General features: G+C 36.8%; 1 protein-coding gene across 1 annotated transcript; it reads right to left on the minus strand.

Moving 5' to 3' along the window:
- asz1 (ankyrin repeat, SAM and basic leucine zipper domain containing 1) lies at nucleotides 1-27,900 on the minus strand. Its single transcript, XM_034024365.3, has 13 exons — nucleotides 27,714-27,900; nucleotides 24,748-24,844; nucleotides 22,723-22,845; nucleotides 20,476-20,587; nucleotides 13,061-13,172; nucleotides 11,761-11,895; nucleotides 11,385-11,506; nucleotides 9,754-9,829; nucleotides 8,450-8,506; nucleotides 7,282-7,394; nucleotides 4,973-5,078; nucleotides 4,635-4,748; nucleotides 1-595 (listed from the first exon to the last, which is right to left on the minus strand). The coding sequence occupies exons 1-13, from the start codon at nucleotides 27,813-27,815 to the stop codon at nucleotides 461-463; spliced, it is 1,404 nt and encodes a 467-aa protein (XP_033880256.3). The 5' UTR covers nucleotides 27,816-27,900; the 3' UTR covers nucleotides 1-460.
- Between the last annotated feature and the right edge of the window lie 98 nt (nucleotides 27,901-27,998).

The following is a 27,998-nucleotide window of genomic DNA, read 5'->3' on the forward strand; positions in this document are numbered from 1 at the left end:
TCAGGTGAAATCTGCCATTTATTAGCACCGACTGCAAAAGGAACCTAGGCAACAAAACATTAGTAGAACCAAACTAGCAACATGAACTTCACTGCAGTATGAATTCAAGTAGACAGCCTTAGCTTTATACTGAAAGGACCATATTATGTTACTTCCTATATTGTTATCTCAATAAAACAAAATTGTAGCTTTTTTTAAATATAATTGTTTGGCTCATTGTACCAAAAGCTTAAGTTTCATTCTAGAACTTTTCTTTATTACTTCAAGTTTAATTCACATAATCTCTATACAACATCAGAACCTCAAAATGTTTGCAACAAAACTGGTATAAAAATAAAATAAATATAAAAGAAATAAAAGCATATATGCCTGAAAATTAAGACTTTATGCAAGTCTTTTACAAACACAAAGAAAACTGCAACAAACAACACATGGGAAGAATCAACATTTTCAGCACAGCTTAAGCTTTCTTTAAAGCATAAAAAAAGAGCAATCCAATTCCAAACAAGCCCCCTGCTATTTTCAGAACTCTTCTGTTCTGATCAGCACAAGCTGCAGTAGATGGCACTCTGCAGGGGTCGTCTCTCTGATTCATCTTAAAAAAAAAAAAAATAATACAAAGAAATAAAGAAAGATGTGTAGACACCAGTGAGTACAAATACAATGGCAACATGGATAGCACAGAAATGTTAGGGTTGTTGTGTCTTAGCTTGAATCCCTATTTGGGTTTAAACAAATATTACAGGGCATATAGACCACCATAGGTAAGAAAATTGCAGTTATTTAAATCTTGGCCCCAGTATCTACATTCAATTTGTTGTTACAAATTTCCCCCTCCCATTGTCCCAGCTGAAAAGGTTTTCCCTAGTAATCCAACATACAATGTATTTTTTGAGAATCATAACCATCATTATAAGTAGATTTTAGTTCCAGCAAAATGAAGCAAAACTATGAACCAAGATACATGTAGCATTCTGCTTCTCAAAGTCCTTGCTGCTGTTATTGGTTGAAAAGTTATTAAACCTGTACAACTGCATTTTCTTATGTGGCTTTACTTCAGGGCTTCTCAAACGGTCCTGGGGACCCCCGTGGCTGCTGGTTTTCATTCCAACCGAGCTCTCTAGACCCTTAATTGAACTGATAATTTGCTTAATTAAACCTTTTTACTTGTTTTCAGCTCTTGAACAGTTGCATATTTCAAGTTAACTGTAACATTTGACAAGTAACTTGAACTGCAACTGTTTAAGAGCTGAAAACAAGTAAAAAATGTCTAATTAAGCAAATTATTAGTTCAATTAAGGGTATAGTTAAGTAACTGAGAGCTCGGTTGGAATGAAAACCAGCAGACACAGGGGGTCCCCAGGACCGAGTTTGAGAACCCCTGCTATTGTCTGTGGGCATCTATTGTACTGCTATTTAGTTCTATGAACAAATACAGTACAATATGTTTTTTGTTTGTTTTTTAGATTTAGGTGTGTCCAATTATAATTTGTCTCCGATTTTCTTCCAATGCCCAATCCATTTTCTCCCCACTGCAGTAATTCCCCACGTGGCTCAGGAGACCCGAAGATTCAGTGGGCGCCCTCCGATCCCCCGACCAAGCCAGCTTCCTTTTTTTCACCCAGGAACTCGAGAGCGGATGTCAGCGAGCTACCAACCTCTGGAGGACAAAGGCCAGCCCTGCAGGTGTCCGCCCTGAGCACACTGGGCACCTGGCCAGCAGGGTTTGCTGTAGAGCGAGGAGGAGAAACAGTCCCTGCTGGTTTTACCTCCCTAACCCACGGGAGCACCTGGGCCAATGTGACGCTCCCTTCGGTGTCCCCAACAAAGACCGGCCTACTTCACACAGCCAGGATGCAAACCTGCGCTGTACGACTCACCCTGCGCATCATGCGGCTGCACATCTACCAGGTGAGCCACTCGGGGACCCCAAATACAGTACAATTTAACTCATAGGAACTGTAGTTTTGGAGGTTGAATGACATTTCCAGACAATAAGATACCAAATGCTAGGAGGAGGAAAATAAATGCATTTCGGGGACAGGGGATATTAATACCCGAGTTTGAGGCTACAAACAATGTTTTGGGTTAGTGAAAAGAATGTTTCACTACACGTTTTCCATAATGACCTCATAAATCATACATGCCAAACCAGGTCATTGAAAAAAGGTCACATTTTAGTGATATCTAACTTAGTGCCATCACCTGAATGGTGAATACTGTACGAGAAACTGCAGATACCAACAAAAGAAACTTGCATTAACTCTGGACAGCTATAGTAACTTTTGGCCAGCTATAGTAACGTTTGGCCTAAGATATTTAATGGGCTGCATATCCTTACTGCGATTGTTCAAACAAATCAAATGCATGTTTTGCATAAAATGCACACTTTAAACCTGCAGTAGAAGGTTTACTTCACAACAATGTTTAATAAGAACGGACAGAGGAAATTGTCATGGACCAGGTATATCCATCCCAGGCCTAATGTTAAGCAATACAAAATGTTAATTTACTTTGACTTTTTTTCAGTCCATCATAAAAAAATGCTGTGCCAGCAACCAAGTGTCCATTTCTTTTTACTTTCAGTGAATTCATGCTGTCTTAACTGGCTGCTAAAATAGGAAGCTGACTTGTTTACACATAATGAGTTAACAGGATTAGCTAAGATTTCATAATGTATCCATTAGTGGGCCCAGGTTGTGGGATGCACAGAAGGTCTGTATACACTTGTCACAAAGACGGCCGGAGTGGGTGGCGTCAGACCAGAAGCAGGAAATAAATAAACAAAACGAGAGGTAGAGTTTGGTGGAGCTGAGCGAATGCTTTCGCTCAGCATTTAATAAATAAACAGAACAGAAAATAAAAAGGTTTTAACACAACACAAAACAGGACACGGCACTTACGCCAAAATAAATATATAAACAAAACGGACTAAACAGTGAACAGACAAACGAACAAACACGGTGAGTGAAAACAACTATCAATTTACTTTACTTTTTATTTTACTTTACTTTCTCCTTCTCTCTCTCCCGTTCTCCACTCACGAACACCCAACCACGAGTGAAAGGAAATGTGTCTATATATACTGTTGTGCTGGGATTCAATTACTAATTAATTATTCACTTGAATCCCAGCACGTGAATTAATTCTGTGCAACCCCGTGCTTACATATTACATTTAACCAGCACGTGAAGTGATTTGTACTCTCCTCGTGCCTAAATACAAATCCACACTTTTTAAATACACGTGAAACACAGACCCGTTTATATCCCGTGTACCAATGACTATACACCAACATTAACACACGCACGCAACATACAACACATAATATGCACACAGGGGCGGGGCACATTGCCACAACACTTAATAGCGTTCATTCAAATCAAACATAATATGAGATATAAAATCTTCAACAACCTTAATCTGCTCAAGCAGCTTAGTGAAAATAAGCACCAGTTATAAGATTAATGTTTAAGAATGTTTTATATAAAATCTGGAGATAAATCAAGAATGTTTTTAAAGATAAAAAACAATGGCTAAACAGCTGGGCCCACTGACAGGGCTACCAAGTTCCACATGGCTCCATTCATCAACAGCTTCCTTGTTGACACTGATGCTCTCTTTGCTAAATCCTAGCCCCACCATCCCTTCTCTCGTGAATTATTTTAAAAGAGACACTTTCTGACAGGAGCATGTCACTCTGTTTTTAGTTTCTATCTGAAATATGTGCTAACATACTTAATTGTCAGGTATTTTACACTGTCTGCAAAACACATTCAGAACAGTTTAACCATCTCCCAGTACTAGCATCAGTGTCTTGTCAATTTACGCTACCTACCAAATGTTCCTACTTTGCTTACTGCACATGACCAGACTATTTTCACCCTGCACGGCAGTATGCCCAGATTTTTATTCGCCCTTAAAACCGAGGACACTCTTCAAAAATTGCTACCTATTTTTTTTGGATGAGAAAGTACGTGTTTTGTAAAGTTATATTTTACTCCACATGTAATAATTAGTTTATATTAAAGACAGACAGCTGGTGTTAATGAATGGTAAAGTGTACTAGAGCTAGGTACATTTTTCTAAATAAAAAGGCAAAAAATAAAAAGGCAACTATACGCTGACTGCACATTTCTTTTACTTTGAAGCGTTTTCTTGATGCTATAAGTAAACCCTTAAGCATACCTTTGTAAAACTGTTTTGCAAATGTATTTAGTATTATTATTATTACTATTATTGACATTTCCTGGTGTATATTCCAATCATGTTGTTGATATTAGTTTAAAAATAAGTAATGTTAATTATATTACATTATTTTAGTTCTGCTATATATTTTTTCGAATCTTTTCAAACTACTCTCTATATTACCACGAAGATTAATTGTTGGATTGTTTTAACTTTACCAAAAGCAAATAACGCATATGGCTACTGACGAAATTTTGGTACATGTAGCAGATTTTGACAAGGTAGCAAAATGTGACGCTTATACATGTCATATGCTACCGGTAGTAAATTTAGACGAAGTAGCAAAAATTGACGTTACACTGGTTGTGTATTTGTAAGATTAAAGTGAATCACACTGTCACAATACTTACCTCGGTTAACTAAAGACAGGTACCTATTCACCTTACCTTGTTCAGCAAGTTGCTTAAGCAAGTCGCCTCTTTGTGCAGGTCCCCAATTTGCTCAACCAACTCATCACAAATGGACTGTGATTGCATTTTAGGATCCCAATCCAGGACCAGCTAGCAAAAGGAATACACATTTTGGTTATTGTTGTTTTACTGCATAGAAACTGATCAAATAAAATACAATGCACTTAGCCCACATCGAAACTTAAATTAAAAAATAGATTGACAGTCACTAAATATTGATTTTAAAATCTGCATTTCCTTTCAAAGTCCATGAAAGAGAATTCCTGAAGCTTCTGGAAATGCACACTGGACTAACCTGCTGTAATTATAATTACCTCGCATGCACTCCTTGGCAGCTTGTTTATGACATCCTGAACAGTCTCTGTCAAGTAACTGCATTGCTGCCTTAGGCTGATCAGGAAATTGTAAAGTTCTTCACTGCTACAATACAAGACAACAAATAAAAACCATCATGATTTCAAAACTATTCATGAAAATGTGACTTAGCAAACATCTGCAAGCTCTTTATTTTTCAGGCAGCCCTGAGAATTGATGGGTTAAAATTTATGAAAAAATGTTTAATTTATAGATTTTTTTTTTTTTGGATGAAGGATCTGTACTTGTAATAATTGGAGATTTTGTTTATTGTCCTTATCGGTCATTATACTGTATATAGAGGTTGCTTTTGAATGAACCTGACACACACACACAGCCCCTTTCTCCCAAAGGAACTACTGTAAAACAGAGAAGTGTGTGTGTGTGTTAGAGGTACCATCTGTTTCCAGCTGCCCTCAGAATCTCTCTCAGCAGCCTTCTAATGAATGTAAAAAATGTATTACTTTGAATTTAAAAGTATGATTGCTCCTAAAGGGATTTGGGAGTTTGTTTATTGGGGAGAAAAGTCAGAACATACAAGATTTGTGCAAAATCAACCTGGTTATACCATGGGACCTGGCTGGACTATAATCTTACTTTTTAATGTCACATTGTTAAAAAAATAAATAAATAAATAAATAAAGTTCACTTCAAGTCTAAGATTTTTAGTTTTTCAAGGAACAAATGCTTTACAAATCCTGTTACCAACTAATTATTTTGGCATGGCTTATGATATTGGTAATAAGGAGGCTGTGTGGTCCAATGGTTAAAGAAAAGGGCTTGTAACCAGGAGGTCCCTAGTTCAAATCCCACCTCATTGTGTGACCCTGAGCAAGTCACTTAACCGCCGTGTGCTCCGTCTTTCGGGTGAGACGTAATTGTAAGTGACTCTGCAGCTGATGCATAGTTCACACACCCTAGTCTCTGTAATTCGCCTTGGATAAAGGCGTCTGCTAAATAAACAAATAATAAAACGATCTGTAATTTGACAAGAAATAATGTTGCATAAAACATATGTAGGTTTGTTCTTTGCAGCAGTATAAAATTACCTTGGACAGGAACCTTACTTAAATGTGTGGGTTTTATCACAGAGTAAATGCAACCTCTTTTCGCATCGCTTGAAATGATTTAACAGATATATTTGAAGGTTTCTTCCCAGTTTGAAAATCTACATTTTCAAATGCTGAAAGCCAGCCTCAAAGCTATCTGTCATTTTTTCATTTTTGCCTAGGTTATACCTTTCTCTTTTGGGATGGAAACTACTGTCTAAATTCAGGTTTGAGGTAAAGCTTTTGAACATCATCTTTCAGTCTCTCAAGGAGGAGGGTTTAATGCTTTTCTTACAGTTGATTTAAATGTTTCATTGTGAACAACATCATAATATATTGCAATAGAGACAGCCAAGCATGATAACATATTCATATTTTGATAACGTTTTGATAAGATGATGAAAACACACATTTTCTTATTGCTTTAGTTTTTTAATGACTCAAAAGACTAATTTAACAGTATGACTCCTGGATAAATAGCAAGCTTGCCAGTACTGTAAACATGTCTTAAGATCAGATTGTAGGGTCGCATTCCTGGAATACACAGCAAGATGTTTTCTTTTTTATTTCTGTATTTTTTTTTTTTTTTTAAATAATGCATTTTTACTGCATAACAATGGGACTTCCCCAATTCCTTACTTTATCTTACTTATATTGCAACAAGAATGCTAAAAATGGCACCACAAAAGCACAAGCATTTTCCTACTGCTCTTTTTGTATTAGCTTTAAAACTAGTTTATCACCTGACATGTTCTTAAAATGTTAAAGTGCAATTTAATAACAGGTAGAAATTACACAAGGTGTTACATGCCCCGGTTATCTTAATTGATAAGTGGGTGACCTGTGAAAACGTCACCCAACTATCACCAATTGTTTATTTTCGGATGCTTTCACTAAGAATTTAATGCCCGTCAAAATATTTCTTTAAGAAGTCTAAATAAACAACCTTGTCATACTCTGCAGGTTTCCTGAACATAAAGAAGAATATGTGCAACTGACTAAAAACAAATAAAAACTTCTGCCAGCTTAATTCCATGTAACTGGTAGCAAAAACTGAATCTGATCAACTGTAAACATGAAATTCAAAGTAAAAAAAAACAAAAACAAAAAAAAAATTACTTACTGTTAAGCAACTTGTCTTATATGTACACAATATCAGCAAACGCAAACAGCAGACCTGTGTCTTACTAATCTGTTGTTTTCATTGACAGTTTATTTACCTGTGATCAAAGTTTCCTAGTTCTGTGAACTGGTCTAGTTCTACCTTATCCAACTGCATGTCCTTAATCGCAGTCAAAACCGTTTTCTGGTCTTCTGGATTTGTGATGCCAATCTGTTAATAAGAGTTTTTAAGGTCAAGTCTGCATCCTCTTCCATCTAAAGCTTAATAAATACAAGTATGTAATAACTGACAAATCAAAGCTGATCTGTAGTCTGCTTGACCCATTACAAGATGCACATCACATGCATAAAAATGTTTTAATAATCTACTATAATGACATGTCACTGTCACCCAAATGTATACCCGAAACAGTGTTTACAAAGTCTTTATTGCTGGTGTATGTGTTTTTAAATCGATGTGTACTGCATTTTACAATCCCATAATTTGACATTGAACAGGTTTACAAAAGGAAACCTGTACATTTCCACAGTGAACTGTCTACAATGTACTGTGCAGTACACATATATACTGTACATTAGTTTGTCTAAGAATAGCACTGTTTTCTTTTTCAGTAAGTTACCTGTTAAAAACCGAACAGCCTAATCAAACTTTTAAAAAGCAAAAGACTGGCATGAGTAAACGTGTATTATAGAATGATTCCCTCCAATAGGAATTACGCTACAGTGTATTACTGTGGCGTATCTTTGCGTGTTGACTAATGGCATCAAACTACACAAACCTTCCAAATATCTGACGAGTTAACAACGTAAACCCACACAACAGGAGAGGACTTGTTTAAATAGACAAACCAGTGATTAACTATCTAGGTGTCTCAAAGATACATTCGGGGGTTATAATAAAATCATGAATGAGTTCATCAGAACCTTACTACTACTCAGGGTGACTGATCTGCGATTAGACCATTCTGGCAGGCAAACAGAATTTGGTGAGTAAATTAAATAACACCACCCAGAGACTTTTATTGGTATATAAAACAGTAACACTAGGATGGGGAATGATGTGTAATTAAATATTCTGTTTCTGCCAACACATTGCTTCACTTGTTACACAAGCAAACCAACTGGCTAAGTGGAACAATTTGAATTCAACTTTTATACCCAATTACTACATTGAACATTACTGAAACTGTTCTGCAGTTTAAAGCTAGAGTTAGTGCCTGCAAGATTTACAATGCAATGTCCAACAATGTGTCTTTAGTACCTAACCTTTTCTAGGTCTTCTTTCTCCATCACCAGTAGGTTGCTCCAGGATATGTCATTTTCCTGATTTAAAAAAAAGCATACTATGAGCATGTACTGTGCAACTGGATACGTAAAGATACAGGTAGTAGGAGTATTATAGGGTTAGGTTGAACAGACTCAAAAGGGAAGGGTGGGTTAATACTTTAATACTTGTGAATAAAGACAGGTCTCCACACAGGTTCTCAGCCAAGTCATATTATGCATATGAAAAATGGTCTGATAAAAGTCAAGTACAGTAGACTAATCCAAGCCCTGTTAGTCACAAAATGGTTTGGATTACCAAGGCTCTACTGTAGTCAATAACATTGTGGTTCAGCTCTTGTAAGGTTGAAATCAATAAGAAACATCCCATCTTCTACATTCACACGTCTGGGAAAAAGAACACTTACTTTATTAGGAAAGAATATTCAAGTTTCATTAATTTACTACACTGGCAGAACTATAAAACAGTCAGTAAAAAAGTAACCTTAGTGTTGCAATCTCTCACGTTACTGACTCAATCTAGTCTTGCAGGTTTAAATTTAACTTGGGTAATGTGAAACTTTGTGACGGGGTGCCTTCCCCTTGTGGTGGATATTTATGTATGATTATTATTATCATTATTATTATTATATATTGTATGTATGTGTTTGTGTGCGGATGGACGAAAGCCGTCCGACATTATTATTTATTATTTGAGACCGGTGAAAAGCCGGTCTCAAAGTGTGGTTGGCATGGATGGGGTCCTGAGTAGCTCGTGGGAATGTGGCTTGAGCCTTGATAAGGCAATTGTTTAATAGGTAATTAAGGCTCCAGCTACAGTATAAAAGACCCACTCTGGGCTCAGAGCTGAGAGGAGAGTTAAGGAGAGTAAAGAATGAGAGCGAATGCCACCAGGAAGCAAACCCAGGTACTTGTTTTATAAAGATAATTATTTGTTAGTGTTTATTTTGTTTTGGCCAGTGTGCCCTTTATTTTGTGTTTCGTTCAACTGTTTATACGCACTGAGTTGCAGCCATAGTGCCTCAGTTACACCCCATACATTCTGTGTTTATGTTTCATTTCCCTTGTCTGACGTCACCCCTGCAGCCCTCACTGTCACAAACCTCCATCAGGGTAACCTAATCAAATCAAGCATGGAGCTGAGGGCATACTCCACTTGGTTGGCTTGTAGAGTGTATTATTGCTCTACAACCTGCATTCTTTATTTTTGTACATATACTCAGGTCTAATAGGGCCAAAGAAACGTCCAATGGTTTTCTTCATTGCTGGAAATGTTGAATACTCACCAACATTGTTTCTGTAAGGTGCTCTAACTTGAGGCCATGTAAAAGCAGCTCCATGTCACCAACATATTTACAGCAACTGGAAACAACAGATTATTTCATTGTGAAGGTTAGGGTTAATATATACTAGGTTGGTATACAGTACATGGTGGAAAACAATTAGGACTGGGTATCTGGACACTTAAAGGTTTAATTTATTCTCATTAATCATGACAGTTACATAAGTAACAGTGGAAGCAAGGAGGCTTTAAAATGGCACACATCAACTGGTCATCTTGCAATACCCAGGATGTAAGAAAAAACAAACAACCACAACCACACATCAAACTACATACCAAAAGGTTAAGGGCATTTTTATTGTATACAAATACAATGAGCCAAATTTACCAAGAATTTACCCCAGTGCAGTGTTAATAATTCTGTCAGTAAAAAACAACCCAGTTTACAGAAATGTAAAGGAACCAATCCTAGCCCAAATATATGAAGTTGGGTGTACTACGGCACAATCTGCTGGTGTTGTGGGTGTGTAGTGTGGTCTGTCACATACCTCAATCAATCAATCAATGATACTCTAACATTATAGAGCAACAAGGATGTTTATTGCATAGACATGGTGTAAGTATGTGGAGAGAGGAGATCCTCCAGTTTATAATGATAACAAACATTTGTGGATTCCCCGAGTGCAAAGTGACACATTCTGGCTTCAAACTTGAATTTATAATTACCTTTACAAAAAGCATTTAAAAAAAAAAAAAAAAAAAAAATTATTATTTTCAAAAACAGAATGCAAAACAGATTGAAAAAAAAAAAAAAAAACATGCTTCATCTAAACACCACTAGATGGGGCCCAAAGCTAGATTTAAGATTACACAACAAAAAATATATATTAAAAGTAGAAGTCAGCAACCACATACAATCAAAACAGAATAGAAAATAAAGGAGAACCAATCATATCCGATCCTCTATTAACTAGTGGACATCTGGCACGTGTTATTTACATAAGCTGCCACCAAATGAACGGTACGAATGGAAACTAATCAATGCACATTATTACGAATCTAAAACAGTACATTCAGGTCTTCGTAGGACAGAATGGATTCAGTTGCAAATAATTAAAAAAAGGGGAATATTTGGGAATAGTTTGACTTTTTACACGCTGTCACTTCTCGTAAAACAAAATGCCCAGTTTAACCATGTTCAATAATATAATTACTGTACTGTTAAAAAGCTGAAACCAACCTCCAAAGCCAATTTGTGTGCACACTTTTTTGTTGTTTTTTTTACTTAACGGCGCAAAAAAATAAAAGCATGGTGGGAACTGTATTTTGAATACGATTTTGTAAATTGCCAAATACTGTATTACAGTGCTTTGTTTTGCAATAACTTTCACTAATTTTCTTTGTATAGTACATACGTGCAGTACCATGCTTTGGTGTTATAGACACACTGATATATCTGACGTTGTTAATTTATAACACCCTGGTGTTAACAAAGCAACTACTGTACAATGTAGTATAATGGTTCCCTGGACCCCAGGAACCAATTAAATCAGATTTGACAGCTTCTACTGTACAAACACAAACAAAACAAAATACGACTCAATTAGTTAAGAATGGGAAGAATGAAAAATCTACCTTTCACTAGGGTCTGGTGTTGGCTCAGGATCTCTTTTAAAAAACTTAAAGAGAGTCTCCTCCTTGGACAAGGGTTCAGGCTTTCCACTCTGATTTTGTGGTGAAGCAAGAATTGCTGAAATCTGATAAAGGACAACAATTAACATTTGTTCATACAGAGCAATGGTATGGTCACAAAGACAGTTAACATGCAGGTTTATAGCATCTTAGGTCAGGTCAAAGTGAAGGGTGGCTTTAGTTTTTGCTTAAAGTTTCCATGACATTGAAGGTTGCAAGATGAAAATGGTATATGCGATTTTAGCAGTTGTAGTGGTGGTGTATTAGCAAACACATTCAAGCTTTCCTCACAGGGATGCTTCATTAAGTTTCACTGTACCTGAGAATGGCTGTACATTTTAGCAATATCAGCTGCCATCATCCCTTCTTTAGTTTTAGTCGTTATGCCAGCTCCGAGTTCAATCAACTTTAAAACTGCACCTTCTCGTCCGTACTGAACTGCATACATGAGTGCCTATAAATATACATTTATCTTAAAACCTTTTTTATATTAAACAAAACCAAAAAAAAAAAAAACACACACAAACAAATAATGTCCATTGCTTTCACTTAACAGTGTTCAGGGGATAAGACCAAGCTAAAGACAAATGTGGGCAAGTAAGAATAGTAATTTGCCCAAAGTAAATCTTACTGTATCTCCGAAACTTTGGAACAGTGCTTTAGGGGGACCGGTATTAAAGATCAACACATACACTACTTCAAAAAATGAAACACGCAATATTTTAAAACTTTCATTTATTCAAAAAATGTACTTTAAATGAGATGTATCTGAACACGAGACCCATGCTCAGCTTTTTTGACTGCATATTGTTATTTCCATGTATAATGTTTGGTCCTTTCATTGTTTGGATTACTGTATGTGTGTGTATATATATATATATATATATATATATATATATATATATATATATATATATATATATATACATATACACACACACACACTGTTGTGCAAAAGGACATGTTGCATTTTTCTACTCTTAAGAATTATGAGCATCAACAATTTACTCAAAGCCTCCACTAGTGTTTTCTACTATTAACAACCTTGACTTGCATAAAAAAGGAAAAACATTGAGTGAAATAGCTCACATCACTCGATTTTCAAGGTGTGGTATCCGAAGCATAATCAACAAGTACAGAGAAACATCATCTGTAATTGACAAACCCAGGACTGGAAAACCCAAAAAGCCGTCTAACAAGGATGAGCAATACTTGATAATGTTCTTAAGGAATAGAAAGAAGACAATCATTGAATTGACAACAGAAGTGGCAGAAGGCACAGGTGTCGTTGTCCATCCATCAACAATTCAAAGCACCTTTGACCACTGTTCCATAGTCCAATTTCTGTGTTCTTGTGCATATTTTAGCCTTTGAGTCTTGTTCCCCTTTCTTAACAGAGGTATTCTTACTGCAATACATCCTTTAAGTCCTGATTTCAAGAGTGACCTTCGTACTGTTGATTTGATTAAATTGTTGATGCTCATAATGCATCAATGTCTAAGACTTTTGCACAGTAGTGTGTGTGTGTGTATATATATATCTATATATATAAAAACAAATTCCTTGAAATTAACAAGTTGTCCATTTGCCAAACCTGGCCCTACATGTTGTATACTTACTGTATAACCATTTCTATCCTGGCTATTTAATTCTGCTCCGTGGGAAACTAGTAGCGTTATGACATGTTTGTGCCCATCTCTAGCAGCAAACATTAGTGGAGTCATATGGGAACTGTAAAAAGAAGCAAATATTTAGTAGACACACAGTCAAGACAATTAAAGGACGTTTTTGGCATGGTATGACTATGTGCATATAGAGTATATGTGCTGTACATACACAAATTATTGTCCTCTAAAATAAGATTACTGTGCATTCAACCTACATATATATATATATATATATATATACACACACACACACACACACACACACACACACACACACATAGTACTGTGCAAAAGTTTTAGGCAGGTGTGAAAAAATGCTGTAAAGTAAGAATGCTTTCAAAAATAGACATGTTAATAGTTTATATTTATCAATTAACAAAATGCAAAGTGAGTGAACAGAAGAAAAATCTACATCAAATCAATATTTGGTGTGACCACCCTTTGCCTTCAAAACAGCATCAATTCTTCTAGGTACACTTGCACACAGTTTTTGAAGGAACTCGGCAGGTAGGTTGGCCCAAACATCTTGGAGAACTAAGCACAGTTCTTCTGTGGATTTAGGCAGCCTCAGTTGCTTCTCTCTCTTCATGTAATCCCAGACAGACTTGATGATGTTGAGATCAGGGCTCTGTGGGGGCCATACCATCACTTCCAGGACTCCTTGTTCTTCTTTACGCTGAAGATAGTTCTTAATGACTTTCGCTGTATGTTTGGAGTTGTTGTCATGAATAAATTTGGGGTCAATCAGATGCCTCCCTGATGGTATTGCATGATGGAGAAGTATCTGCCTGTACTTCTCAGCATTGAGGAGACCATTAATTCTGACCAAATCCCCAACTCCATTTGCAGAAATGCAGCCCCAAACTTGCAAGGAACCTCCACCATGCTTCACTGTTGCCTGCAGACACTCATTCGTGTACCGCTCTCCAGCCCTTCGGCGAACAAACTGCCTTCTGCTACAGCCAAATATTTCAAATTTTGACTCATCAGTCCAGAGCACCTGCTGCCATTTTTCTGCACCCCAGTTCCTGTGTTTTCGTGCATAGTTGAGTCGCTTGGCCTTGTTTCCGCGTCGGAGGTATGGCTTTTTGGCCGCAAGTCTTCCATGAAGGCCACTTCTGACCAGACTTCTCTAGACAGTAGATGGGTGTACCAGGGTCCCACTGTTTTCTGCCAATTCTGAGCTGATGGCACTGCTGGACATCTTCCGATTGCGAAGGGAAGTAAGCATGATGCGTCTTTCATCTGCTGCAGTAAGTTTCCTTGGCCGACCACTGCGTCTACGGTCCTCAACGTTGCCCGTTTCTTTGTGCTTCTTCAAAAGACAGCACATCTGGAAACCCCTGTCTGCCTTGAAATTTCTGCCTGGGAAAGACCTTGCTGATGCAGTATAACTACCTTGTGTCTTGTTGCTGTGCTCAGTCGTGCCATGGTGTATGACTTTTGACAGTAAACTATCTTCAGCAACCTCACCTTGTTAGCTGAGTTTGGCTGTTCCTCACCCAGTTTTATTCCTCCTACACAGCTGTTTCTGTTTCAGTTAATGATTGTGTTTCAGCCTACATATTGAATTGATGATCATTAGCACCTGTTTGGTATAATTGTTTAATCATACACCTGACTATATGCCTACAAAATCCCTGACTTTGTGCAAGTGTACCTAGAAGAATTGATGCTGTTTTGAAGGCAAAGGGTGGTCACACCAAATATGGATTTGATTTAGATTTTTCTTCTGTTCACTCACTTTGCATTTAGTTAATTGATAAATATAATCTATTAACATGTCTATTTTTGAAAGCATTCTTACTTTACAGCATTTTTTCACACCTGCCTAAAACTTTTGCACAGTACTGTATATATATATATATATATATATATATATATATATATACACACACAAACACACACACAGAGTAGTTTGTGAACATTTTAAATACATTTACACAAAGTATTATGAGTTTACACAAATGATACATCTGTTTTTTACTGCTCTGCTGTCTTTCGTCTCCTTTGTAAATTGTTTGATTTGTTTATTGGCATTTCTTAACAAATCCATTCTTGGTAGAATACACTCCTCATCAATTTACGCCCGACATGGGCTAAGACCATTCAAAATTATATACCGGTTACATCTGTCAAAAGTCAGATTGGCTAAATTCTGCCCTACAGATGTATCAATGTCTCTGTAAAATTCTATCTTTCTGAAAAATGGAAAACTCAAACAATGTTTGGAAAAAAAATAGCTATACTGTTGAATTATTCTTAGTTAATTATAAATTATATATATAAAAAATATATATAGTAGAGGGTGCTGTGTAAAATGCAAGCTGATTTTCACCCACTCAATGTCAGAGCAGCCAGTGAGCCCATCTGGTGGTAGCTGCCTTGACCTCTGGTGCAGTGGATATCAGCTTGTACAGTACAGCACTCTGCACAATATTCTTCTATATTTACTGTATTTTAAGAACAATGACCATCTTATGTCAACACTGCAGAACAGACAGTCCGTTCACTTTGCATGAGATAAGTAATCAAAGGAAATGTTAAATGACCTTGGAGAAGAAACAAGAATATGGATGTAATGCTGTCTAGGCCGGAAAAAAGTTTGTGCTTGATGTACAGGTAAGTAAGCTGGGCTGAGTTGAGTGGGGGACGGAGCGGGGTTATTCTGGGGCGCCAGAATCACCGTCGAGCCCTCTTGAGGTGTCGTGGGCTAGCTGACGAAACACCGAGGATGGAAGGTGCCCACTTGAAGACCCCAGAGATGTACCCTACTTAGCTCAATCTAGACTTTTGCAATATCATTTTGTAGTTTCTTTATCTGATGTTAAATAAAATATCAAATTTTTTTTTTTTTTTTAATCTTAGTTAGCTATTAGTAATGTAATTTACCAAACAAATGACGTGTAGAATTGTGTCCTGCAGCACACACAAGTGTATGCTGTCAGGGAGTTAACTTTTATATGCTGTGTAAATGACACCCAAGTATAAATTTCGGACAGAGTACAAAAAAATTAAAATAAATAAATAAATAAATAAATAAATAAATAAATAAATAAAACAGTATTGTGGGGAATCCAAAGTAAACATGACGTTGAAATGTAACAACATAGCAAAAGGTTTGTATTACCACCGATGCTGTACACTGTCTGCATTACTGCGGTCACCTGTTTGCAAGCACATGATATGCAGGGTAAAAAATGACATCATGCTTTATGTTATCTTGTCCCTATAAATACACCCGAAACAGACCAGAGCATGACAAAGTGAAAAGTACATTTGTTTTTGAGTGACAATGTGTCCAGACTCTAACAATGAGCCAAGAGAACAGATATGTCAAAGCATGTGGTCCTTATCACTGATATGGCCAGAAGTAAAGCAATACAGCAGTAAGAAAATCAAAGAACACAGGTACGTACCAATAAGACAACAACTTGGTGTACTGTCTCTACACATCTGTAGCTTCAGAAGTCACATGACCTCAATATGGCAGCCATATTAGGGCATAGGTCAATGTCATGGTTAGCATCACATGTAGCATACAATGTTCATTTAGCCCTGTAAATATGAAGTCACTGCCTCAAATGGTTTCTGAGACATAGTGCTTTCACACTGAGGCAGCGGCAGCTTTGTAAAAATACTGCCAGGAAAGGGTTACTCTTTCTTGTACGACAGCCATGATCAAATTTGACCTAACAAATCAGAAAATACACATGTACACAGAGCCAATATTTTCAAGTGTTTATCATCCACAAACCAAAAAGTCACATGGCCACCGTCTTATGTCATAGGTCAAAGTGAAGAGTGCCATTAGATTTTGCCCAGTGTTTCCACAACACTGAAAATGAGGTTGGCACTTTATAGTTTGAGATGTTAGCAGGAGTAGGTGAGGAGATGGCAGGTTTGCAAACTCATACAAGCTCCCCTCACAGGGACGCTTAATTAGAAAATCCTCTAATTTGCTAATTTTGTGTCAAACTGTGTCCATTCAGCAACAATCATAGGAAAGCAGATCTCCTTGACTTGACTCAGTATACAACACCTTCAAGGACAGTGGTGGGAATTCAACACACACAGATACTGAATGTATATTGGCACAGTGTGGATTCCATAAGAAACTGCAGATAATAGTTGTACAGTACATCCTTTACTCCATGTCATCTAAACACACAGTACCCCACCTGTAATAGTCAGAGGGATATGGTGACAATGGCCAGCAGGTTATTTAACAAAATGTCTACATAAGTATCATGGTGGAATGGTGATCTGGTGGTCCTCCATCCACACATTGATTGACCTGGCTGTGTGGCATGGAGCATTGTCCGGCTGGAAAAAACAATCCTCAGAGTTGGGGAACATTGTCAGAGCAGAAGGAAGCAAGTTTTCTTCCAGGACAACCTTGTACTTGGCTTGATTCATGCGTCCTTCACAAAGACAAATCTGCTCGATTCCAGCCTTGCTGAAGCACCCCCAGATGAGTCCAATTTTCAGCTTTGCCCAACACCTGGTCGTCTAATGGTTAGACAGAGACCTGGAGAGGCCTACAAGCCACAGTGTCTCGCACCCACTGTGAAATGTGGTGGAGGATCGGTGATGATCTGGGGGTGCTTCAGCAAGGCTGGAATCGGGCAGCTTTTGGCATGAATCAAGCCAAGTACAAGGTTGTCCTGGAATAAAAATGACAGCACCTACTATGCCATAATTCAACAATGAAAAACAAGGTTTTTATTGTTTACATTTTTTTTTCATGGGCAAGGGTCGGTTTCCTTTTTTCAGGGCCACCCAGAACACATATCCCTTGTTTCCCAATACAGGTGCAAAGGTAATGTTGCAATTACAGTGACAGAACAATATGCCGCAGGTAAACTGGAATTATTTTGCAACATTCTGTTCCCTTGTGAAGTTTCTACAAAATCATTTTTCTTTGCGACATATTTACAAAGATGAGAAATTCTTGGCCTTTATTAAAATGCAACAATTTTCCCAGGTTGTCATTCACTAAAGTAAACAGTCACTATTTACAACAATGTGAGGGTAAAAGGATCAGAACTTGACAGGTTATAAGGCCATTCACATGCTAAAGATAAATTGCATTTATCTTATCAAGTAACAAAGTCATAAATCTATCATGGACTGAATAAGGGAGCCATTGATTTAACGTCAACAGAAAGAACTTTTAAGGAAGGTGTTTGAACAAGATATGAATAAAAAACAAGATATTTCAAAGCTTATAAATCCATGGCCAGTTCTTTTTAGCCTAAATAATAAACATAAAAATCTTCAGCGCAAAACAGCAGCAAAAAGACAAAAAAAAAAGCTGGTAGAAATGGTGTCCGGATTTAAAATAAATACATTTTAAAAAAGTACTTATGAGGAGGAAGAATACGTGTACTCAAATTCAAGAATATGTTGCAGCAATGAAAAAAAAAATGAAATAATGGAAATGTTATGTGAGAAACTAGAGAAATTCATCAAACCTTTTAGATTTAGAAAAAAATAATACCCTATTGTACATAAATGGCTGCAATTACATCTTGGCTTTTTGACAGCCTTGATAAATGACTCGAGCCAGCACGATTGTGATTTAGTAAGGCACTCAAAATACTGAAGGAATTATAGACTTATTATGTACATTTGGCTGTACATTATTAATTATATTATGACTTATTTATTTTTATTATAATAGGGACATACAAACTTATCCTCTTACGCCCTCTAGTCCCGCGGGCGGAACACGGAACTGCATGTAAATATTATATTTCATAACTCACTTTTAATATTATTACAAAAGCAAAAGAGAAAAAAAGCTGACCTGATATCAAAATCGTTGTTTTCCTACCGTCAAACAGCGAAGGAATTTTTCGAATCCCTCATTTCACCGCTGAGATATCCCATTCACAATGTGTCTAGTACCCCCTTGCATTCAAAACAAAAGCAATCAACTAGCTTGCGTTTTGCTGCTCTGGTCTTACAACCTTGATGACGGTAAAATCACGTTGTAGGGGAGGTCACAAGCTTTCCATTCATGCCTTTACTTTGTTTGTAACCCAATCCATCACAGAGTAATCGATGTGCAAACAAACACGCCCACCTCTTGAATGAGATAAGGGGAAAAAAAAAAAAAGCAGCCTTTCAAAGGCAAATGCATGTGGCAATGGCTAGCCTGTGAGGTGCCAGAAGATAACATCCCTTTTAGAACTTAGAATATCAATTGACATAAAGATTTACACAATGTTTATTTTTGGAGAGGTTTGGGGACCCTTGGGCTTAGCTTTGTAAAAACTCCTGTAGAATTTGATCCCTTTGTTCAAACAGTTCCAATTTCTACCCAGTATATTAGACATGTTGGTGAAGCACTGGAAAAAAATCTGGCTCTTTTCATATGCTACAAGTTGAAAAAATGACTATAGAACATAAAAAAATGAAAAGCATTTGTTGTTTTTTTTTATGTATTTCTTCTGGATATCTCCTTCCAGTGTGGTACTGAGTAAGACTTTTATCACACCTGAGGTTTTAGTCTTGATGCCCAAAGGGTTACCTTGAATTCAAGCCCTGAACCATGCCTGTGCTGTCTATACTTTGGAAGATATTGTGATTTATTTAAGGGCACAGCCCCCCAGGCGGAAATTGTCTGTGAGGGGCTGGGGTTTTGACAGGTTATTAACAAATGTATTGGTGTTTACGAAAGTATACCCTGCTCGCATTGATGGAAATTAATTTATTACAGCTTCTGCTAATCCTATTACTCTTATCTAAATTTGTAGGAAACAATTCCTACAAATGTGCATAGCTATTAAAACAATCTGTATCATAACTCTGGGCAACATGCTATAAAGTTATAAATCAACAAAAAAAATGTTGAAGAGTAACACAGCTTACCATGAGAAACGTCCACAGATGATGAAATTCTAAATTATTCCAGACACCTTGATTTTTGCAACCGATTTCCGTTTTTCTTGCAGCTGCCAATCCATCTGGGCTGTGTTACAGCACAGGAGTAGCATACTTTTGTTTGTTTATCAAGTTAGCAAGTTTTGTTTATTTTTTGTCTGTCTGAAAGGAAAAGACAATCTAGGTATAGAAATACCAAACTATTTTTTTTAATGCCTTGAAGAAAAGAACAGATAGCATCTGACATTCTGTAGGAAGTGTTTTCCATTTGAAAAGCACACGCAGCTTAAAATTTAATAATTTGTTAATACAGGCAAGACCAAGAAATAATTATATTTTGTCTGAAGGACCCTGATTGTATGCCCTATAAATAAGTAATATTTTCTTTGGAATACATTTTAAGAAATTGCCACGTAACCTGATAAAATGTGTACACAAAGATTATGGTTAAATAGAAAGGACCCACTCTGTCTTACTTGTTAGAAACATTAGGATCCGCATTCCTAGACAACAGCAGTTCTACACACTTGGCAATTTTCTCTTCGGGTGCTGGAGCTGTGCATGCAGCCATCAAGACTGTATACTGATCTGCAAAACGTATTGAAGAAATATTTAAGAAAATATAGAAAACATATATTTCAATTCCAGAGCTGATTTTGTTAAGAGTGCACACCTGTATATAAAACTGTACACCTGCTAAAATTGACCAATTAGTATGATTATACCAGAAACCTTTAACACAACATAATATATGGATCATGTACCTGTGCTGCTAAACTTACAGCAAGTACAGTCAGTGCCGCCTAATCAGGATACTGATAATCGGGAGTTGTGCTTAAACGGGATACAACTGTGGGAGACAGTTCCAGTGCTATATCATGTCATTTAATTGAGAAGTCACTTTGTTTAATTGGAATACAGTATTTTTACATGATAAACAGAGATCACGTTTCAAAGCAAGATAGGTTCGCCAAGCACAGTGCAGGGAGTATGTGGTACGTGATTATGCTGTGACTTGGCGTAAACCACTTTGAACTCTTGAAGGAGCTGGAGTCTCCTGTGGTTTCTCAGGCTGCTGTTGCAAAGAAAGCTGGCATGTCAACATTGCAGGTTATAAGATGTGATTTCATTATTTTTCATTTCATATAGAAAAAAAAAACTGTGATTAATTTTGTTTAGGAATAAAAAAAAAAAATTGACTCTTATTTTAAAAAATGTATTTAACATTTAATCATAATTTGACGTGATTTCATTGTTTCTTTTCACTTAGAAAGAAAAAAGTGTGACTAAGGTTGTCTCAAATGCCTCTTGTTTAATCGTGATATCCTGAGGCATCCCAATAAAGAGGCGCCGACTGTACCTGTACTAAACCATAAAAACGATTTTGTTAGTTCAAAAACGCATATTTTTTCACCTAGTCTTTAGAATTTAATAAACCATGACAGTGAAAAATGTTTTTTCTTTTTATACAAAAATGAAAATTCCATTATTCAATTCAAGTTGTAAAGTTCAATCACTCCAACAGTGCTTTAGTAAATGCCTGTAGACACAATAAATAGTAAAATATATATATTTTTGTATGGTAGCGTGGCTCAAATATTCTATTTGAGTTTCAGGCCTATGTGAAGGAGTAGATAATTGAAATCTTCCTTGTACTGCATTTTGAAAACAGACTGTTTAAAAATCTGTGAACGCATAAAGGCTGGGAGCCATTGGAAATGCATGTATACAGTCAAAATAAGAACATAAACAGTCTCTGTTTAATGTTGACAATATGACGATATAAACCCCAGTTTGTGTACTTGTTCTATCAATCATCCCACATTCTTTTCTCGCAGAACAGAAATTAGGAAGTTGCATTTCTGTATTTTGCTTTTAATTATTTCCTTTTGAAGCCTCAAGCTCTGGCTGCCCTCTTGTAACCATCTGTGCAGGACATGTAATTGTCTTCATTATTTCACTCACTGTAAGCCAACTAACTTAATGTCTTTGTACAGTTCATTGAGACCAACAGATGTGGTACTTTTTTTTTTTTTTTTTTTTTAAAGAAACAGGAATTGACTTGTAAACTGAAAACATACTGAATCGAAGGATGTTTCTAATACTTATTCATTTGCGTCATACCCATTAAACAAGCAGGAATCACTACAACTCTAAATTGTATCCCTGGGTTAGTACATTTTTTTAATTAAAATAAATATACTGAGGAAATGCTCATTATGATTTTTTTAAAATATATATTTTTAAAAAACATTAAATGCAACTGAGAAGTTGCTCCCAGGGGCTTTATCTAAGCGACACAATGAAATAAAATAGTTTGTAAAGATGCAGTAAAATGAGTGTCCAAAAAGATCTGTCTCGTTGGATATGTCAGAGGCTAAAAACATTGGCAGTGAAATGGTTAATTTCTACTGGACACTATCTGTAATGTAACTTTATTGAAAGTATCATAGAATATACCAGTGTACCAACTTTAACGACTCTGTCAGAAACCCAGTGGTCTGTATAAAGTCTACTTTTTCACTTAAAATCAGACTGACCCTAAAAGGTACACATGTGGCAGCACAATTAGCACCACCACAGATCAGCTTTCATTTCTCTTGTATGAAATCTGACATGCTTTGCTGCATTAAAAACATGTTAGAAATGCAAGAAAAAAAATTCTAAACCTAAAAGTACAAATGGCTTAATTTACCAGAAAATAAACATTAGGAATATCTTACCCTTGCTGAAGTTTGCACTTGCTCCTCTGTCACAAAGGACCTGTGCCAGCTCAAAATGGGCAGCATTAGCTGCACACATCAGTGGGGTCCATCCAAACCCAAAGCGAGCTTCTACATCCATCCCTAAGTAGAGTACAAAAGATCAGGATTTTTTTTTAGCTTTCATAAAATATGCTAACCGTCAGAATGCAATGACATCAACAGCCTCAACCATAAGATTAAACAATATAATGCACATTGCATTTCAACTGTCAAAAGAGCAGTGCAGTAGAAGACATCTAATAATTAAATGTAATATTTAATTGTACCTAAAATCAGGTTGCTTTCTGAACTGTGGCAGAACAGACCTTAACATACTATTGATGGAAAAAACTTTACTTAGGGCATAAAAATATCTAATCCTTTAACAGAACATCCCCAGATAAATAATGTAAACACATACAAATACCGAAACGTTAACACCTGCACTACACTAGCGTACAGTACTATCAATATAAAATCAGTGTTGCACACTACCCAAAACGGCAAGTGTGACAAGTCTATTTTGTACAAACAGGTCAATTTTATTTTGTAGCTAGGTTTTAGCTACTGAAAGTAACCCCTGAGAGTGATGTATAATGGGTGGTACAGAGGTGGATTTCATTTTTGCAAAAGTCCTTTACCCCCTAGAAGAATAGTGCTGAGGTTCTGTACTGATAATAACACTGTTCCTGGGTTGCTTATGCCTCAAAAGTATAGAAAATGGCTATTATTCCCCACAAACTTTGCTTTTGTGACCAGGACATTGATATTTTGAAATTTACCTATTTCCAATGAGAAAACGGGTGAATTTGTGTCTTTTTCGTTCATAGTCAGAAAAAAACAACATATGAATCCAAATTAACATGTATTTATACTAAAGTAATACAAAAATAACTACAAAAGATTTAGAAGTGAGTAGTTTTTTGAGATTTACGATTATACTGTAAATCACTTTCATGAATCAGCCCCCAAATGTAGTCTCCCATCATGTTCTCGTTACACTGTCCTTCATTGACAGCTCATCCAGGAGCCTCAAAGCCGTGCTGCTCCATAATGGTAACAAGTACCCGTCTCTTCCCCTGGCTCACTCGGTGCACCTCAAAGAGGATTACAACAGCATCAAGACCTTGCTGGACGTCTTGAAGTATGATGAGTATGGCTGGGACCCCCGGAAGGTGCTGATGCCACCACTGCACATCAAATTGGGCCTTATGAAACAATTTGTCAGAGCTCTAGATAAGGAGTCGGCAGCCTTCAAGTACCTGCAAGACTTCTTCCCTAAGCTGTCTGAGGCAAAGGTCAAAGCCGGTGTCTTCGTAGGACCACAGATAAAGAAGATCCTGGAGTGCAATGAATTCCCCAAGAAGCTCACTAGTAAGGAGAAAGCGGCTTGAAACGGCTTTGTCGCAGTGGTTCGGGGCTTCCTGGGCAATCACAAGGCCGAAAACTATGTGGAGCTGGTTGAGACTCTGGTGAAGAACTACGGCACAACGGGCTGTAGGATGTCCCTCAAAGTCCATATCCTTGATGCTCATCTTGATAAATTCAAGGAGAACATGGGAGCGTACTCGGAGGAGCAAGGCAAGCGCTTCCACCAGGATATACTGGACTTTGAACGCCGCTACCAAGGACAGTATAACGAGAACATGATGGGAGACTACATTTGGGGGCTGATTCGTGAAAGTGATTTACAGTATAATCGTAAATCTCGAAAAACTACTCGCTTCTAAATCTTTTGTAGTCATTTTTGTATTTAGTATAAATACATGTTAATTTGGATTCATATGTTGTTTTTTTCTGACTTTATGTGAACGAAATGACACAAATTCGCCCGTTTTCTCATTGGAAATAGGTAAATTTCAAAATATCACTGTCCTGGTCACAAAAGCAAAGTTTGTGGGGAATAATAGCCATTTTCTATACTTTTGAGGCATAAGCAATTAGGAAATAACACTTACTACCCAGGAACAAAAATTGTGTTACATAGTGTAATGTAAACCATACCAGAGTTCAATAGATTTTCAACCAGTTGAACATCTCCTGCAGTTATAGCTCCCTTAAAAACTGCTACCTTATCTTCAGGTAAGGTGGTGCTTGGTGGCTATAGAAAAGTACAAACCAGACACATTCAGATGATTATTGCATATTATAGACAATTACAGTGAAAAGAGACTTACATTTGAGTTTAATAATTTAGGGATGAACAAGTGAATACATTAATTAATTTATACTGTGATCATGGGACTAATCTTTGACTGAAGCAACTGACTGGAATGTTTTATGAAAAAACAATCTTCCATACCAGTCTCACCCCCTCTGCTGGTCAACAAACTGAATCACCATTAAATAACTATATACTGCAGTACTGTACTGTATATGCAAAATACTTAGAGCATTGTATTGAATTTGGGGGATTACCCTGCTTTGCATCAACCCCCCTATAGTTATCCCAGAATTATCATTAAAAATAAGGGAAATCCTCAGTTCTGTAAAATGCTCTAGTAAAATCCAGAGATGACATCCTGTGGGTTTATATCTGGCATCTGGTATAGCTATCCATCCCCTTTCTACTTTGAGGTACTTGCTGCTCCAGACAGTACTACAGTATATCACCACCATTCTGTTTGGTTTGCAGAAAATGGCAATACGCCACTATTTGACAATGGCAACTATGGTTGCATGTGTTTGTGGCTGCCCTGCTCGCTGGCATGAACTTTACTATTGGGAAAAATACAATGTCTGGTCAGACGAGTGTAATACCGAACTCTGTTCCCTATACAATTCAGTGTCCCTTGCTGATTGTGCAGAGGTATCTTTTACCAGCCACTACACATGCTCTGCTGATTCTGTCAAAGCTGGTTCACGGGGATTCAACACCTCCCTAGATAAACCCACAGCGAACGCCATACGTTTTAAATAATGCACCAAAAATACACAACGTAGCATTGAAAGAGTAAGTTGAAAAGCACAGAAGTTGTAAAGTTACAGCATAAAATCGACATAGCAATGAAAATGATTATCATCATTATATATATATATATATATATATATATATATATATTAACGCTGGCAAGCCTATAGAACACATGCTTCTATAAATACGTTGTCTTTCATGACAAGTACACATATCTTTGTAAATTAGCCATGTTAATAATTATGTAATTGATTGATATGTGAATTGTTTGTATTTAAGGTATTTTTTTTTCCTTCAGCTGCTTCTACTCACAGATGAAGGCAAAGCTGGCCGAAACGTCAGTCCTCTTTTTTTTATGTAACAATTAATAAAATAGTGTCCTTTACATTGTGAGTGTTGCACTTTTCTTCTCCGTTTTATATGTATTTCCAGCAGGCATTTCTAAGCACATTATTATTATTATTATTATTATTATTATGTAATATCTGCACTTTCTATATAAACATGCTTATATAAACACATGCTCTTTTATGATGAGTACACATATCTTTGTAAATTTGCTATCACACTGCTTACAATGGTTGGAATCATATTTGTATGTCATGGTAAGACATTTTGTCAAAGACAAACATGTTTATATGTATTTCCAGCAGGCATTTACAAACACTGCATAGCCTATTATGTGACTCTTGTATTCAGAATCCAAGGGGAAACCATTTCTCACGGCTGAATATACAGCATACCCAGCCGTGGAAAACGGTTTCCCCTTGGTTTCTGAATACAAGAGTCACATAATAGGCTATGCAGTGTTTATAAATGCTTGCTGGAATGTCACGAGTGGACAGTGTGCATATTACATTTCCAAGTGCCCTAAGACACACTTTCTTGGGGAAACCACTTTCCACGCTGCAATATACACAGCTGCGAAAAATGGTTTCCCCTTGGTTTTTGAATACAAGAGTCACATAATAGGCTATGCAGTGTTTATAAATGCCTGCTGGAAATACATATACACAAACATGTTTGTCTTTGACAAAATGTCTTACCATGACATACAAATATAAGTGATTTCAAACATTGTACGCAGTGTGATGGCAAATGTACAAAAGTATGTGTACCAATCATGAAAGAGCACGTATTTACATAAGCTAGGCTTGTCAGCTCTGGGAGTTTATTTAGAAAGCGCAGATATTGCAAAAATATATAATAATAATAATAATAATAATAATAATAATAATAATAATAATAGTTTATAATTTCCTGCTGGAAGTGCATATAAAACGGAGAAGAAAAGCTCAACACTCACGATGAAAGGCCACTTTTATTAATTGTTACATTAAAAAAAGAGAGTACTCTGACGTTTCGGCCAGTTTTGCCTTCATCAGAGAATACAAGCAACTGATGAAAAAAATACCTTAAATACCAACAATTCAAACATCAAGCATGTGTTAGGATTGCCCGCTCCTGGGCGTTTGTTTAGAAAGCTTTAGAAAGCGGCAGATATTACAATAAATAAATAATGTAATAATTTGCATCGCTGCCTTGTCGATTTAATGCTACAAGTTTTTAACTTCCGTGCTTTTCAACTTACTCTTTCAATGTTACGTTGTGTATTTTTGGTGCATTATTAAAAATGTATGTAGCTGGTTGCGCGTTTATCTTAGGAGCTGCTGCTGATCAATGGCAGCTGCTACGCGTTACCACAGTAGCTGCTGAATCCCCGTGAACCCGCTTTAACAAAATCAGCAGAGCACGTGTAGTGACTGGAAGATATGCACATGCGCACAATGAGCAGGAGCACTGAATTCTACGGGGATCATATACTACACGTCAGCAATATATTTTACAAAATCCAAGCAAAACAATGTAATTATACTGAGTATACTGATTTTGTTTTTCTTTCTACGACACAAAAGTGAAATATGAACGGAAATTGTACTTAAAGGTGCACGGAAATGTATGTCATTTTGTTATCAACGATTTTAGAACAAAATAGCTCAGTTGTACTTGTAGCATGAAATTAGAAAATCGCAATATAATAAGTGTGTCATTTTACCGCGTGTGTGCGTTTTTCAGAACCTCCTATCTCCCAGGCATCGTCGCTTTCATCACTTTCTTCCCCAGCTGGAAACGCCGCTTCGTGTATTTCATTCGACATGCTGACACAAAGGAGTCTTCGTTGTTGTAAACAGCATTACGCCGAAAGTAGGAAGTGTCTCTAAACGGCCCAATCGGTGAACGCGCATGCGCATGTTGCCTGAGATAGTCAATTAGCCACGGGCGTCTATTTAAATTTACTGGAGGTAATAAATACCCCCAAAAAAATAATAATAATCTTGTT

Source organism: Acipenser ruthenus, chromosome 7 (assembly GCF_902713425.1).
Source record: "Acipenser ruthenus chromosome 7, fAciRut3.2 maternal haplotype, whole genome shotgun sequence".
Taxonomy (NCBI): domain Eukaryota; kingdom Metazoa; phylum Chordata; class Actinopteri; order Acipenseriformes; family Acipenseridae; genus Acipenser; species Acipenser ruthenus.